The 15,514-nt window shown below is 44.3% G+C and overlaps 1 protein-coding gene across 1 annotated transcript in view; it reads left to right on the plus strand.

Moving 5' to 3' along the window:
- The window catches only part of itga8 (integrin, alpha 8), a 65,716-nt gene that overhangs the window by 10,146 nt on the left and 40,056 nt on the right, over positions 1 to 15,514 (plus strand). The window contains exons 7-13 of the mRNA XM_045702369.1: positions 982 to 1,107; positions 1,218 to 1,262; positions 1,784 to 1,827; positions 2,860 to 2,916; positions 3,038 to 3,090; positions 9,237 to 9,442; positions 13,625 to 13,822. Coding sequence (XP_045558325.1) covers positions 982 to 1,107; positions 1,218 to 1,262; positions 1,784 to 1,827; positions 2,860 to 2,916; positions 3,038 to 3,090; positions 9,237 to 9,442; positions 13,625 to 13,822 — 729 coding nt within the window. The remainder of the gene's footprint in view (positions 1 to 981; positions 1,108 to 1,217; positions 1,263 to 1,783; positions 1,828 to 2,859; positions 2,917 to 3,037; positions 3,091 to 9,236; positions 9,443 to 13,624; positions 13,823 to 15,514) is intronic.

The following is a 15,514-nucleotide window of genomic DNA, read 5'->3' on the forward strand; positions in this document are numbered from 1 at the left end:
TGTGTGTGTGTGTGTGCGGGCATGAAATTGCCCTCAGCTTGGCTCAGCTTCCTGGTGTTTAAACACTTCCTCTAGATGTTTATAAAAGCTCTCAAAGCAGAGAGTTTATGGTCTCTAATATACAGCTATTATCACAGGTGATTATGCTGAGTTATTATGGGAAGCCTTTTATACAGCTTATTATCAGAGGATCTGAAGGAACCTCTTATACTATCAGTAACGAGGAAGTCTGCAGAGGGATAGGGTCTGTCTCTGTGATTAGGGTTAGCAGCTGTCTGTTATTATGGTGTGTGTGTGTGTGTCTGGAGAGGGTCTGTTTCTGTGTCTGTGGTTATGGTCTGTGAAGAGGGTCTGTCTTGTCTGTGTTTGTAGGTCTGTGATTTGGGTTAGTGTCTGTGTAGGTATGCATCTATAATTAGGGTTAGCGTCCATGTCTGTGAAGGGAGTTAGGGAAAGTGGGAGTCTGAGACAGGGGCAATTTCTCTCTGTCAGTACCCACCACATTAAGGAGGATTGATGTGAGGTTGAGGGCAGCTGGAGATAAAGCAGTAGGCCTATGTTTGTCTGACCTCCCCCTCCACACCACAGCATTTGCTACAATAGCAGAGAGAGAGAGCATAAGCCCTCTTTTAGACAGTGACTAATATGCAACACAGTGTGTGTGTGTCATTCTAACTCCTGCTAACGAGGTGTTTCAGTGTTCGTCAGGGAAGAGCTCCTCATACCTGTGAGTTTCATAACAAAGGGCAGGAAAGTGTGTGTGGGGGCGTGCATGTTTGTGTGACACCCGTCAGTGCAGAAGTTTTGCTCCCCATTGGGTCTGGGGTTGGCCTGTCCGTTACTGACCGTTGTGTGTTTCTGACCTCTCTCTCTCTCTCTCTCTCTCTCTCTCTCTCTCTCTCTCTCTCTCTCTCTCTCTCTCTCTCTCTCTCTCTCTCTCTCTCTCTCTCTCTCTCTCTCTCTCTCTCTCTCTCTCTCCAGGTCAGGTGATGACTGCAGGCGTAGCAGAGATATTGAATGGTTACTCTCTGAAAGCCGTGCTCAGGAGAGTCCCTGGAGAGAAACACACACACGCTGCAGCTGATACCCACGACGACAGCTACCTAGGTAACACACACACACACACACACACAGTTTCATCTACACACACAAACATGCACACACACACACACACACACTCACACACTCACTCACTAATATCTCTCTCTTGTCTACAGGTTACTCTGTGGCAGTGGGGGAATTCACAGGAGACTCAGAGCAAGGTAAAAGACAACACTTTAATCCCTGTGTGTTTGGTGCTTGCAGAGTTTCAGAGGCTAGTCCGATGGACAGTAAGTAACTAGTTACTACGCTGCAAACTAACCAAGAAAACTAACTTGCTACAAAACCATATGTTCTGCCTCCTACATCATCTTCTTAATTAAAACATGGCACCAAGGGTTGACACATGGTTGTATTATGATTGTATTGTGGTTGTAGGCTGGTTGTGGTCTCATCTTTGAATTCCTTAAAGCTGGAGCTTGCTGGGCTGGGTTTGTGGTCTGGTCTGTACCGGGAACAGGGTTTGGGGGAGGTACTCAGATCAAAACCACTCTCTGTCTCTCTATCTTTCTCTCTCCCATCCGTCATCAGTCAATCTGTTGTCAGCTTTTAGTGTCTTCAGTCAGGGTGGCCTAGAGACAGAGACACACTGAAAGGCAGGCATCCAGACAGGCAGACAGACAGGCAGACAGAAGAGCAGGCAGGCAGTGTTATATAATGTGTGTTCCTCTCTCCTTTCCAGAGCTAATAGCTGGGGTTCCGAGAGGGGCACAGAACTTTGGATATGTGAGTACAGAATCACACACATATACATGCATGCAAACATGCATAGCAGCACACACACACACACAGTATATGTAAGTATGGAATTATACAATTCCTGCGTGTCCAGAGAGGAAATGTTTCCAAAATAGAATTCCATTCCTAGTTTATATCGCTTAGCAACAACAAATCCCTCCACTCTGACCACAACACAGTCCTAACTCACACCAAGACATTTGTCTCCTTAATGACACATGACTTCCGCTCCATAAGAGCTGACTCAGCCTGACCCCTTTCCCTGACACACACACGACCCCCTCACCTCTAACACACACTAAAATCTAGATAGAGATGTATTCAGAGCAGACAAGCCTGTGTGGTTGTGCAAACAGGCTCTGGGGCCGGTAGCCCTCACATTTGTGGTCAGTGGGCGTTAGGGTTAGGCCTGTTTGGCCTGATGAGACTAGAGTAGCTGTCAGCCCACGTTAGCCTCTCAGACCTGGCGAGAAAACCAGCCTGACACCCCTGAGAGAGAGGAGGAGGAGGGGGGCCAGGGAGTTAAGTGTCTGCACGTGTCTTTCCCTCTGTCTGCCCCTCTGTCTGTCATTCCGAGCGAGCGACCGTCTATCTGTCTGTGTGTATGTCTGTCCGTCTGTCCGTTTCTCTCCCTGTCCGCCTGTCTGTTTCTCTATATTTGTTGGTGTTTTGTGTATGTTTGTCTCTTTAACTTTGTGAGTGCATGCACATGTGTGTGAATGTGTAGCCCCTGGCTGTCTCCATGTGGTTGTTATTGTAGGTCTTTTGAAGGAATTCTTAGCCCCTCTGTCTCCCCCACAACTGGTTTTATGGAAATGGAGGGTACGGAACAGAGGAGGGGAAGGGGGTAAGGCAGTGGGGACGATGGGGGGGTTGAAGGAGGGAGATGGGGGGAAGGGGGACCAGGCAGAGGGAAAGAGAGTTTCTATTTCAGCTCATTACATCCTGTGTATGCGTTTGCATGATGCGTGTGTGTGTGTGTACCTGTATCAGGTGTGTGACTCTTGTGTTCTGTTTCAGGTAGCTGTGATTAACTCCACTAATCTGACATTCATCATGAACTTCACAGGAGAGCAGGTCAGTAACACACAGTAACATCACACACATACACACACTGCTATTCATTTTTTACCCAACTACTTTATAGCACTACTGTACATCCCTGACTGTAGAGTCATGTTGTGAAATGTTTTGTCAGATGGCTTCCTACTTTGGCTATTCTGTGGCTGTTACTGACCTCAATGGAGACGGGTGAGTTGTCTGTCTGTCTCTATCTATCTTTCTATCTATCTATCGATCTATCTATCGATCAATCATCTCTCTCTCACATTTTCAATTTAAGGGGCTTTACTATTTTCTGTCTCTCTCACCTCTCTTGTCTCTCTTTGTCCGTCTGCCACTTTGTCACTCTTTACCTCTCTTCCTGTCCCTACACATCTTCATGGTTCTTGTAGTGAAAGAATTGTTTAGTCTGAGCCAAGAATGGAGAGAGGGAGGGAGGGAGAGCATTTTTCAGCATGTTCTTTGAAAAAGAAAGATAGATTTAGAGTTAGATAAACTTGGATTTTTTTGTCAGGAACATATACAGGATGCTACCCTCTACAACATAATCTTCACTCCAAATCAAAACTCAAAACCTACAACCTGATTTTGGACGGAATCACCTGGAAGGCTTACAACTACCAAAAGATTATTATCCCAAAGCTATACAGCAAATGCTCTGGAAAACAACAGAAACCTGAAAACACCATCCAACCTGGAACTGAGTGAGTCATGTTTAGTCTGAAGCTATATTCTATTTCCAAAAGCCAAGAAAAATATGTTACATTACTTTATATGGACTGAATGCTAAATTAAGGCTGCCAAGCTTGATACAACACTAATTAGCACTGACGTGTCAAGTGAGAGGTGTCAAAGCCCTTTAGCCAAACAATGGCAGGAAAGTCACACAGTCTACTCCAACCAAATGGAGAGGCCTTAGAAGCTGCCTCCCGTTGTTCAGAGGTAATTAAAATACAGTACCCTGTATATGCAAAGAATGTCGAGGCAAGAAAAGATCCCAAAATGAAGCTCCAGATGGAAAATAATGGGAACATCAGCAACCTCATCTTCCACACAAACCATCCCCTGGCATGGCACAGTGCTATATTAGTACACTACCCCTCTGTTAAGAGGGGGGGCGTTAACGAGGAGTGGAAACTCAGGATACTAGACAACGAGGACTCTGAGTCAGGTAATATAAATCTCTATAAGTCTGGAACAGTATTGGTACAGGGCAACCCCAAACAGTTTCAGCTGTACTTTCACCTAATCAAAGAATTAGCACAGCTGGAGCTCTCCCTTGAGAATAATACCGCCACCCCGAGCGGGTCAGACCAGAACTCTTCATTAAATAACACCACAGACGACCAACCCCAAGCGGAAAGTCAACCTCCCAGCACAGAGTACTACCCCCTCATTGAAATGAAGGATACATTTACCCAGCTGGAGGTAAGGCAGGTGGAGCTGGGACAGCAGGTGATTACACTCCAGTCAGCACAGACCCAGACAACAGTCCAGCACAACAACACCCCCTTAACTTAACCAGACCCGGAGAGCTGAAGGTGGAGAGAGACATATCTGCACTCTGGACTGTGGTGAGACAACTTCAACAATATAAAAAGCAAGAGCAGGAGAAGAATAGAGCACTAGAGGAGAGGATCAGACTGCTGGAGGAGAGGGTGAGGGGATGACGTGTGGCAGAGAACAACCCACTAGAGAGGTGGCCACCACCACAGAGAAGCCAGCAGAACAGCCCACCTCAGCTCCCAACAAAAGTCTTGACACCACAGCAGAACAGTCCACACCAGATCCTGACCATAGTGTCGACATCACAGCAGAACAGACAAATTAAGAACCCCAAGCCCAGGGGATCTCACCCCCTCTGAGCACCCCCCCATACAGCGGGTAAACGCAAGTATTTCCCGTGACTGTGCCTCAAAACCAAATGTTTTCCTGGCCCACCACTCCACCCTGGACTTGAACAGCCTTTATGACCAGGACCACCTATACAAGGCAGCAGTGCCCACCTTCGCCAGGACCCTAAAGGACATCGCTCTCAAACGCAGCCCCAACACTTCATACAGGAGCAACAGATCAATAGACCCCCCCAGACCTACACCTAGAGGACCCACACCGAGAGGACCTACATCCAGACCACAACACCACCAGCCACATACCCCCACACCAACCAATCAACAACCCCCCAAGTCGACCATGCCTATACCCCATTTAGGCCCCCTCAGATCAGACCTATGCCCCTCATGCCCACCCCATGCACCCCACCCCCGAAAAATGGCCTCAACATGGAAGTCACACATACGCCCAGACCGTGAGCAGGCAAACAAGCCCAACCCCCACTCTTACACTAGCCCAAGCCAATGGTATGTACCAGATTCTCAGCAGGATCTGCTCACACTTACTGGCCTGAGGCCAAACCACACGACCAACAACATTGGACACTTTATGGAACACAAAGCCTTCACTATCTCATCCTGGAATATCCAAGGCCTGAGGTCATCTGCCTTTGGCCTAAAGAGCAGGAACCTGGACTTCATCAATGAAATTGGAAATACAGACATTGTCATCCTACAAGAAACCTGGTATAGAGGAGACGGACCCACTGTTTGCCCTCTACAGAGAGCTGGTAGTCCCATCCACCAAACTACCAGGTGTGAAACAGGGAAGGGACTCAGGGGGCATGCTAATTTGATATAGAGCAGACCTAACTCACTCCATTAAATTAATCAAAACAGGAATATTTTACATTTGGCTAGAAATTCAAAAGGAAATTATCTTAACAGATAGAAATGTCCTCCTGTGTGCTACCTATATCCCCCCACTAGAATCCCCATACTTTAATGAAGACAGCTTCTCCATCCTGGAGGGGGAAATCAATCATTTCCAGGCCCAGGGACATATACTAGTCTGTGGCGACCTAAATGCCAGAACCAGACAAGAACTTGACAACCTCTGCCTTGACAACACCTGCCTGGAGGTGACAGCATTCCCTCCCCGATATACCCCCTAGGCACAACTATGACAACATAACCAACAAAAACGGGTCACAACTCCTGCAGCTCTGTCGCACGCTGGTATGTACATAGTCAATGGTAGGCTTCGAGGGGACTCCTATGGTAGGTACACTTATAGCTCATCTCTTGGCAGTAGTACTGTAGACTACTTTATCACTGACCTCAACCCAGAGTGTTCACAGTCAGCCCACTGACACCCCTATCAGACCACAGCAAAATCACTGTCTACTTGAACAGAGCAATACTCAATCATGGGGCATCAAAGCCAAAGGAACTGAGTAATATTAAGAAATGCTATAAATGGAAGGAATGTAGTTTGGAAACCTACCAAAAAACAATTAGGCAACAACAAATTCATTCCTTTTTAGACAACTTCCAGGACAAAATGTTCCACTGTAATAGTGAAGGTGTAAACTTGGCAGTAGAAAATCTTAACAGTATATTTGACCTCTCAGCTTTCCTATCAAATCTAAAAATCTCAAATAGAAAACCGAAGAAAATGAACAACAATGACAAATGGTTTGATGAAGAATGCAAAAATCTAAGAAAGAAATTGAGAGACCTGTCCAACCAAAAACATAGAGACCCGGAAAACCTGAGTCTACGCCTTCACTATGGTGAATCACTAAAACAATACAGAAATACACTACAGAAAAAGAAGGAACAGCATGTCAGAAATCAGCTCAATGTAATTGAAGAATCCATAGACTCTAACCACTTCTGGGAAAATTGGAAAACACTAACAACAACACAAAAAATTATCTATCCAAAATGGAGATGTATGGGTAAACCACTTCTCCAATCTTTTTGGCTGTATAACAAAGAACAAACAGCAAAAACATATACATGATCAAATACAAATCTTAGAATCAAATATTAAAGACTACCAGACCCCACTGGATTCTCCAATTACCTTGAATGAACTACAGGACAATATAAAAACCCTACAACCCAAAAACGCCTGTGGTGTTGATGGTATCCTCAATGAAATGATCAAATATACAGACAACAAATTCTAATTGGCTATACTAAAACTCTTTAACATCATCCTTAGCTCTGGCATCTTCCCCAGTATTTGGAACCAAGGACTGATCACCCCAATCCACAAAAGTGGAGACAAATTTCACCCCAATAACTACCGTGGGATATGCGTCAACATCAACCTTGGGAAAATCTTCTGCATTATCATTAACAGCAGACTCGTACATTTCCTCAGTGTAAACAATGTACTGAGCAAATGTCGAATTGGCTTTTTACCAAATTATCGTACGACAGACCACGTATTCACCCTGCACACCCTAAATGACAAACAAAGAAACCAAAACAAAGGCAGTCTTCTCATGCTTTGTTGATATAAAAAAAAGCCTTCGACTCAATTTGGCATGAGGGTCTGCTATACAAATTGATGGAAAGTGGTGTTGGGGGAAAAACATACAACATTATAAAATCCATGTACACAAACAACAAGTGTGTGGTTAAAATAGGCAAAAAACACACATTTCTTCCCACAGGGCCATGGGGTGAGACAGGGATGCAGCTTAAGCCCCACCCTCTTCAATATATATATCAACAAATTGGCGCAGGCACTAGAAAAATCTGCAGCACCCGGCCTCACCCTACTAGAATCTGAAGTCAAATGTCTACTGTTTGCTGATGATCTGGTTCTTCTGTCACCAACCAAGGAGGGCCTACAGCAGCACCTAGATCTTCTGCACAGATTCTGCCAGACCTGGGCCCTGACAATAAATCTCAGTAAGACCAAAATAATGGTGTTCCAAAAAAGGTCCAGTCACCAGGACCACAAATACAAATTCCATCTAGACACCGTTGCCATAGAGCACACAAAAAAACGATACATACTGTACCTTGACATTAACATCAGCGCCAAACGTAACTTCCACAAAGCTGTGAACGATCTGAGAGACAAGGCAAGAAGGGCATCCTATGCTATCAAAAGGAATATAAAATTCAACATACCAATTAGGATCTGGCTAAAAATCCTTGAATCAGTTATAGAACCCATTGCCCTTTATGGTTGTGAGGTCTTGGGTCCGCTCACCAACCAAGAATTCACAAAATGGGACAAACACCAAATTGAGACTCTGCATGCAGAATTCTGCAAAAACATCCTCCGTGTACAACGTAGAACACCAAATAATGCATGCAGAGTAGAATTAGGCCGATACCCGCTAATTATCAAAATCCATTATTAAATTATTAAATTCTACAACCAACTAAAAGGAAGCGATTCCCAAACCTTCCATAACAAAGCCATCACATACAGAGAGATGAAGCTGGAGAAGAGTCCCCTAAGCAAGCTGGTCCTGGGGCTTTGTTCACAAACACAAACACACCCCACAGAGCCCCAGGACAGCAACACAATTAGATCCAACCAAATCATGAGAAAACAAAAAGATAATTACTTGACACATTGGATAGATTTAACAAAGAAACCGAGCAAACTAGAATGCTATTTGGCCCTAAACAGAGAGTACAGTACACAGTGGCAGAATACCTGACCACTGTGACTGACCCAAACTTAAGGAAAGCTTCGACTATGTACAGACTCAGTGAGTTTCTCAATAGCCTTGCTATTGAGAAAGGTCGCCGTAGGCAGACCTGGCTCTCAAGTGAAGACAGGGTATGTGCACACTGCCCACAAAATGAGGTGGAAACTGAGCTGCACTTCCTAACCTCCTGCCCAATGTATGACCATATTAGAGACACGTATTTCCTTCAGATTACACAGATCCACAAAGAATTTGAAAACAAACCCGATTTTGAAAAAACTCCCATATCTACTGGGTGAAATACGACAGTGTGCCATCACAGCAGCAAGATTTGTGACCTGTTGCCACAAGAAAAGGTCAATCAGTGAAGAACAAACACCATTGTAAATACAACCCATATTTATGCTTATTTATTTTCCCTTTTGTACTTTAACCATTTGTACATCGTTACAACACTGTATATATCCATAATATGACATTTGTTATGTCGTTATTCTTTTGGAACTTCTGTGAGTGTAATGTTTACTGTTCATTTTATTATTTATTTCACTTTTGAATATTATCTACTTTACTTGCTCTGGCAATGTTAACATATTTTTCCCATGCCAATAAAGCCCCTTGAATTGAATTGAGAGAGGATTGTTAGTATGTATTCCAGCTGTAGCTTGTTCTCTGATTATGATGATTGAACTCTATTTCTGGAGCCAGACCACATCCTTTCTGACATGTCTGTATAACACACTCATCTATATGTGTGTGTGTGTGTGTTTTTGTGTGTGTGTGTGTATTCTAAAGCTGTCTATCTTTCCCCCAGGTATGATGATGTACTGGTAGGAGCCCCTCTCTATATGGAGAGAGAGAGGGAGAGTAAGCCCAAGGAGGTGGGCCGTGTCTACCTGTACCTCCAGCACTCCCCGCTCACCTTCTCCGAGCCCCTCCTCCTGACGGGAACACACACCTTCGGACGCTTTGGCACTGCCATCGCCCCGCTAGGAGACCTCAACCAGGACGGATACAACGGTAAGCTGTGTGTGTGTGTGTGTATTTCCCCTCTCTTTCTTCCCGTTCAGTGTCCACTCCCAGTGTATTGTTAGGCAGATGTTTTTATATGGGGCGGCAGGTAGCCTAGTGGTTTGAGCATTGGGCCAGTAACCAAAAGGTTGCTAGATCAAATCCTAGAGCTGACAAGGTAAAAATCTGTCATTCTTCCCCTTAACAAGGCAGTTAACCCACTGTTCCTAGGCCGTTATTGTAAGTAATAATTTGTTCTTAACTGACTTGCCTAGTTAAAAAAAAAGTTAAATAAATAATTAAAAAATGTTTCCTCTTCATCTCTGGCTCTTTGGTCTTGGAGAGCGGATATCCTATCAGATGCTCCGATGGGGGAAACCGAAGGGTCTTCAGCCAGTCATGAAGTGCGGTGTTAGAGTGTTTCCTTGTGAAGTTCCTCCCCCTCTTCCTGTAATGATGAGCAGGGTTATGGTGTGTGTGCGTGTGTATGTCAGAGAGAGAGAGTTATTTTTAATCTCCAGATGTCCACTAAGATAGGGGCATCTGGAAGTTTCTGTCCCTCTGCCCAGAGTTCATTCTGCCTCATGTTGTGTTTGTTTTATTAACACACACACACACATCAGTGGAGGAAGCTGAGGGGAGGACGGATCATAATAATGTCTGTAACAGAGCAAAATGGATTGGCATCAAACTCATATTTGATACCATTCCACTCCAGCCATTACCACAAGCCCGTCCTCCCCAATTAAAGTGCCACCAACCTCCTGTGACACCCTTATACACACACACACATTCAGGTCTGGAGCCCAAATGCTTTTCAGAGCCTCAGGCATGTGGTCTTGAACTGGGACCAATGAATATTTCTCTGGTGAACATATGATAACAATCCAACTTAGTTATTTATATATGTGTTTATGTTTTTATGAATGTTTTAGAGCCACTCTCCCTCCACTCCCTCCACACCATCATCATCAGAACTAAATCAATAAATCTGAATCAATGTCTATCAGTGTTGAGGCATAACTCAATCAGTCACTCAAACGCACATAAGACAACAACTTCTCCCTCAATGTGAGCAAGACAAAGGAGCTGATTGTGGACTATAGGAAAAGGCGGGCCAAAGAGGCCCCCATTAACATCGACGGGGCTGTAGTGGAGTGGGTCGAGAGTTTCAAGTTCCTTGGTGTCCACATCACCAACAAACTATCATGGTCCAAACACCCCAAGACAGTTGTGAAGAGCGCACGACAAAACCTTTTCCCCCCTCAGGAGACTGAAAAGATTTGGCATGGGTCCCCAGATCCTCAAAAAGTTCTACAGCTGCACCATTGAGAGCATCCTGACTGGTTGCATCACCGCCTGGTATGGCAACTGCTTGGCATCTGACCGTAAGGCGCTGCAGAGGGTAGTGTGAACGGCCCAGTACATCACTGGGGCCAAGCTTCCTGCCATCCAGGACCTACAGTTGAAGTCGGAAGTTTACATACACCTTAGCCAAATACATTTAAACTCAGTTTATCACAATTCCTGACATTTAATCCAAGTAAAAATGTCCTGTTTTAGGTCAGTTAGGATCACCACTTTATTTTAAGAATGTGAAATGTCAGAATGATAGTAGAGAGAATGGTTTATTTCAGCTTTTATTTCTTTCATCACATTCCCAGTGGGTCAGAAGTTTACATACACTCAATTAGTATTTGGTAGCATTGCCTTTAAATTGTTTAACTTGGGTCAAACATTTCGGGTAGCCTTCCACAAGCTTCCCACAATAAGGTGGGTGAATTTTGGCCCATTCCTCCTGACAGAGCTGGTGTAACTGAGTCAGGTTTATAGGCCTCCTTGCTCGCACATGCTTTTTCAGTTCTGCCCACAAATTCTCTATAGGATTGAGGTCAGGGCTTTGTGATGGCCACTCCAATACCTTGACTTTGTTGTCCTGAAGCCATTTTGCCACAACTTTGGAAGTATGCTTGGGGTCATTGTCCATTTGGAAGACCCATTTGCAACCAAGCTTTAACTTCCTGACTGATGTCTTGAGATGTTGCTTCAATATATCCACATAATTGTCCTACCTCATGATGCCATCTATTTTGTGAAGTGCACCAGTCCCTCCTGCAGCAAAGCACCCCCACAACATGATGCTGCCACCCCTGTGCTTCACGGTTGGGACAGTGTTCTTCGACATGCAAGCCTCCCCCTTTTTCCTCCAAACATAACTTTGGTCATTATGGCCAAACAGTTCTATTTTTGTTTCATCAGACCAGAGGACGTTTCTCCAAAAAGTACGATCTTTGTCCCCATGTGCAGTTGCAAACCGTAGTCTGGCTTTTTTTATGGTGGTTTTGGAGCAGTGGCTTCTTCCTTGCTGAGCGGCCTTTCAGGTTATGTCGATATAGCATCTTCACAAGGTCCTTTGCTGTTGTTCTGGGATTGATTTGCACCTTTCGCACCAAAGTACGTTCATCTCTAGGAGACAGAGCGCGTCTCCTTCCTGAGCGGTATGACGGCTGCATGGTCCCATGGTGTTTATACTTGCGTACTATTGTTTGTACGTGGTACCTTCAGACGTTTGTACGTGGTACATATCCCAAGGATGAACCAGACTTGTGGAGGTCTACAATGTCTTTTTCTGAGGTCTTGGCTGATTTATTTAGATTTTCCCATGATGTCAAGCAAAGAGGTGCTGAGCTTGAAGGTAGGCCTTGAAATACATCCACAGGTACACCTCCAATTGACTCAAATGATGTCAATTAGCCTATCATAAGCTTCTAAAGCCATGACATCCTTTTCTGGAATATTCCAAGCTTTTTAAAGGCACAGTCAACTTAGTGTATGTATACTTCTGACCCACTGGAATTGTGATACAGTGAATTATAAGTGAAATAATCTGTCTGTAAACAATTGTTGGAAAAATGACTTGTGTCATGCACACAGTAGATATCCTAACCAACTTGCCAAAACTATAGTTTGTTAACAAGAAATTTGTGGAGTGGTTGAAAAACAAGTTTTAATGACTCCAACCTAAGTGTATGTAAACTTCCGACTTCAACTGTATATAATAGGCGGTGTCCGAGGAAAGCCCATAAAATTGTCAGAGATTCCAGTCACCCAAGTCATAAACTGTTGTCTTCGCTACCGCACTGCAAGCGGTAACGGAGTGCCAAGTCTACGACCAAAGGGTTCATTAACAGCTTCTATCCCCAAGCCATTAGACCGCTGAACAACTAATCAAATGTCCTCCGGACTATTTACATTGACCCCCCCCTCCATTTGTTTTGTACACTGCTGCTACTTGCTGTTTATCATCTATGCATAGTCACTTCACCCCTACAGTACCTACATGTACAAATTACCTCAACTAACCTGTACCTCCGCACACTGACTCGGTACCCGTACCCCCTGTATATAGCCTTGATTATCTTCCCTATATCTGTCACTCCCCTGGGTTCTTTCCTCAGGTGTTATTGACTCTGTTTTCATGTCGGTGCATTGTTTGTGTTTCGTTTTTATTGTTTAATTTATTAAAACACTCACTCCCTGAACTTGCTTTCCGACTCTCAGCGCACTCGTTACAGTGTGTGTGTGTGTGTGTGTGTGTGTGTGTGTGTGTGTGTGTGTGTGTGTGTGTGTGTGTGTGTGTGTGTGTGTGTGTGTGTGTGTGTGATGTCTCTGATTACCTCCCTCATCATCACAGAGCAGTGTAACCATGACAACACTGTTTGTAGTTTTCAGCTCCATTTTCCCCAACAGCGGACAGGATGCAGGTGGGGAGTTGCGCTGTGTGAGTGTGTGTGTGGGGTGGGACAGTGGGGTGGCGTGGAGCTAACACCTGGCAATCGCTGGTGGAGGGTAGCCATTGGCTGCTCATTGTCACAGGAATCTCCTGCCTGTGCCTATTAGACAGTTCTACATGTTTGACATATACATTTGGAGAGAGAGAGAAGGAAATGGAAAGCGAGAGGGGTAGTCCCAGGTAGTCTCTTTACCTCTCCCTCAGGGGCTTTCACTTGATGTCTAAACCATCCCTCTCATCCCTCTCGCTCGTTCTTTTTCTCTCATCCCTCTCCTGCTGATGTGAGCTGGTCTGCTGTATCACTTCAGAAGGCCACCCTTATAACTCATACTAGAGTTGGTTTTGTGTTTCTATGTGTGTTTCCTACCGTCATACCCCCCCCTCTCTCTCTCTGATAGACGTGGCAGTGGGTTGTCCGTTTGGTGGGGAGGACCGGAGTGGCCTGGTGTTGATCTACAATGGCCAGAGAGACCTGACGGCCCGCGGCCTAACCCTCAGCCAGGAGCTCTATGGAGCCTGGGCCTCCAGTAGTGGCCTCTCCGGCTACGGCTTCACCCTGAGGGGGGACAGAGACCTGGACAACAACCATTACCCTGGTACACTCCCATGCACCTTACTTATTTTCTCCTCTTTTTTCCGTTTCACTTCTCTCCTCCCTTCTTCTGGTGAAGTCGTTACTCAGGAGGGGTAGTGGGGTTACAGAGCTGTTGCCACGACGATTCTCTGATGACTTCTTGTCCTGTCCCAGGAAGAGAGAGGGGGGCATGCAATAAGTCTGTTCTCTGTGCACTAAAACATCTTAAGGAAATGTCAAAATGTTTCAACTTCATATTCATCATCTCCAGCACCACCCCAACATCAACGTATGTGAAAATTGTGTTTTCATGTTTTGTGGAAAAATAGACATGAGGGAGATAAGTGTTTCCAATAACATCATCAGTGTACATCATGTGATTTTAACCAATTATGAGTAGACATTGTCTACTAATTGCCTACTAATTGTTTGACGATGTCATTGGAAACACTTATTTTCCTTATCTTTTTTGCTACAAAACATAGAAACGTGCCATTTCCACATATGTTCATGTTGGGATGGTGCTGGAGATGATGAATACACATTTTTTAAATTTCCCTTTGAAAGTGTTTAGTCTGTTCGCCAGATATTTCACCATAGCGTTATAGGCCTCTAGCGGACACAAGCCTCCAATTCTTCAGAAGAACATGTTCATGTGGCTGGTATTACTTTGGAGAGACTTCCTCTTTTGTGATGTCATGGTACAGATGAACATGCCACACTACAGCAATCTGAAGGGAAATCCTGTGTTTGTATTTACATGTTCAGTCAGTGGTAGTCTGAATGTCTGTGTGAGTGTTTGTATACACATTCATTTACTTGGAATCATGGGCTCTTAAAAGGTGATTTAAGACTGAACATGTTTTGAAATGAAACTTTTGTACCCCCTTGTTTTCCCCTCAATTTGGAGCCATTCTAAAAGCAGTGTAGTTCAGTCTTTGTACTTCTATAGACCAAGCTGAAAAGTAGGATTTTTTTTTTTCTTTCCATCTTTTCATCTTTTCTTCTTTCTGTAACAACAACAGACCTCCTCTGATCTCTCCATTCCGCAAACAGGAAATCTGGGTCTTTTATAATGAAAACATCACACACACTAACACACACTAACACACACAAACACACACGGACACACACGGACACACATGGACACACACATGCACACATATGCACTGCATGGCTTGTGATCAATTTCTCTGGCCTCTGAGTGTAAGTGTTGAGTCTGTGCCAGGCTATGAACCAAAGCTAGTCCCTATACAGAATCACCCCACATCGAGTTACTCAGTCACACACACTGTACAAACACAATGCGTATACAGTTCAAGTCAGAAGTATACACACATTTAGGTCATTAAAACTTGTTTTTCAACCACTCCACAAATTTCGTGTTAACGAACTATAGTTTTGGCAAGTCGTTTAGGACATCTACTGTGTGTATGACACAAGTCATTTTTCCAACAATTGTTTACAGGCAGATTATTTCACTTATAATTCACTGTATCACAATTCCAGTGGGTCAGAAGTTTACATACACTAAGTTGACTGTGCCTTTAAACAGCTTGGAAAATTCCAGGAAATTATGTCATGGCTTTAGAAGCTTCTGATAGGCTAATTGATATCATTTGAGTCAATTGGAGGTGTACCTGTGGATGTATTTTAAGGCCTACCTTCAAGCTCAGTGCCTCTTTGCTTGACATCATGTGAAGATCAGAAGAAA

The sequence above is a fragment of the Salmo salar genome, chromosome ssa02 (genome assembly GCF_905237065.1).
Source record: "Salmo salar chromosome ssa02, Ssal_v3.1, whole genome shotgun sequence".
Taxonomy (NCBI): Eukaryota; Metazoa; Chordata; class Actinopteri; order Salmoniformes; family Salmonidae; genus Salmo; species Salmo salar.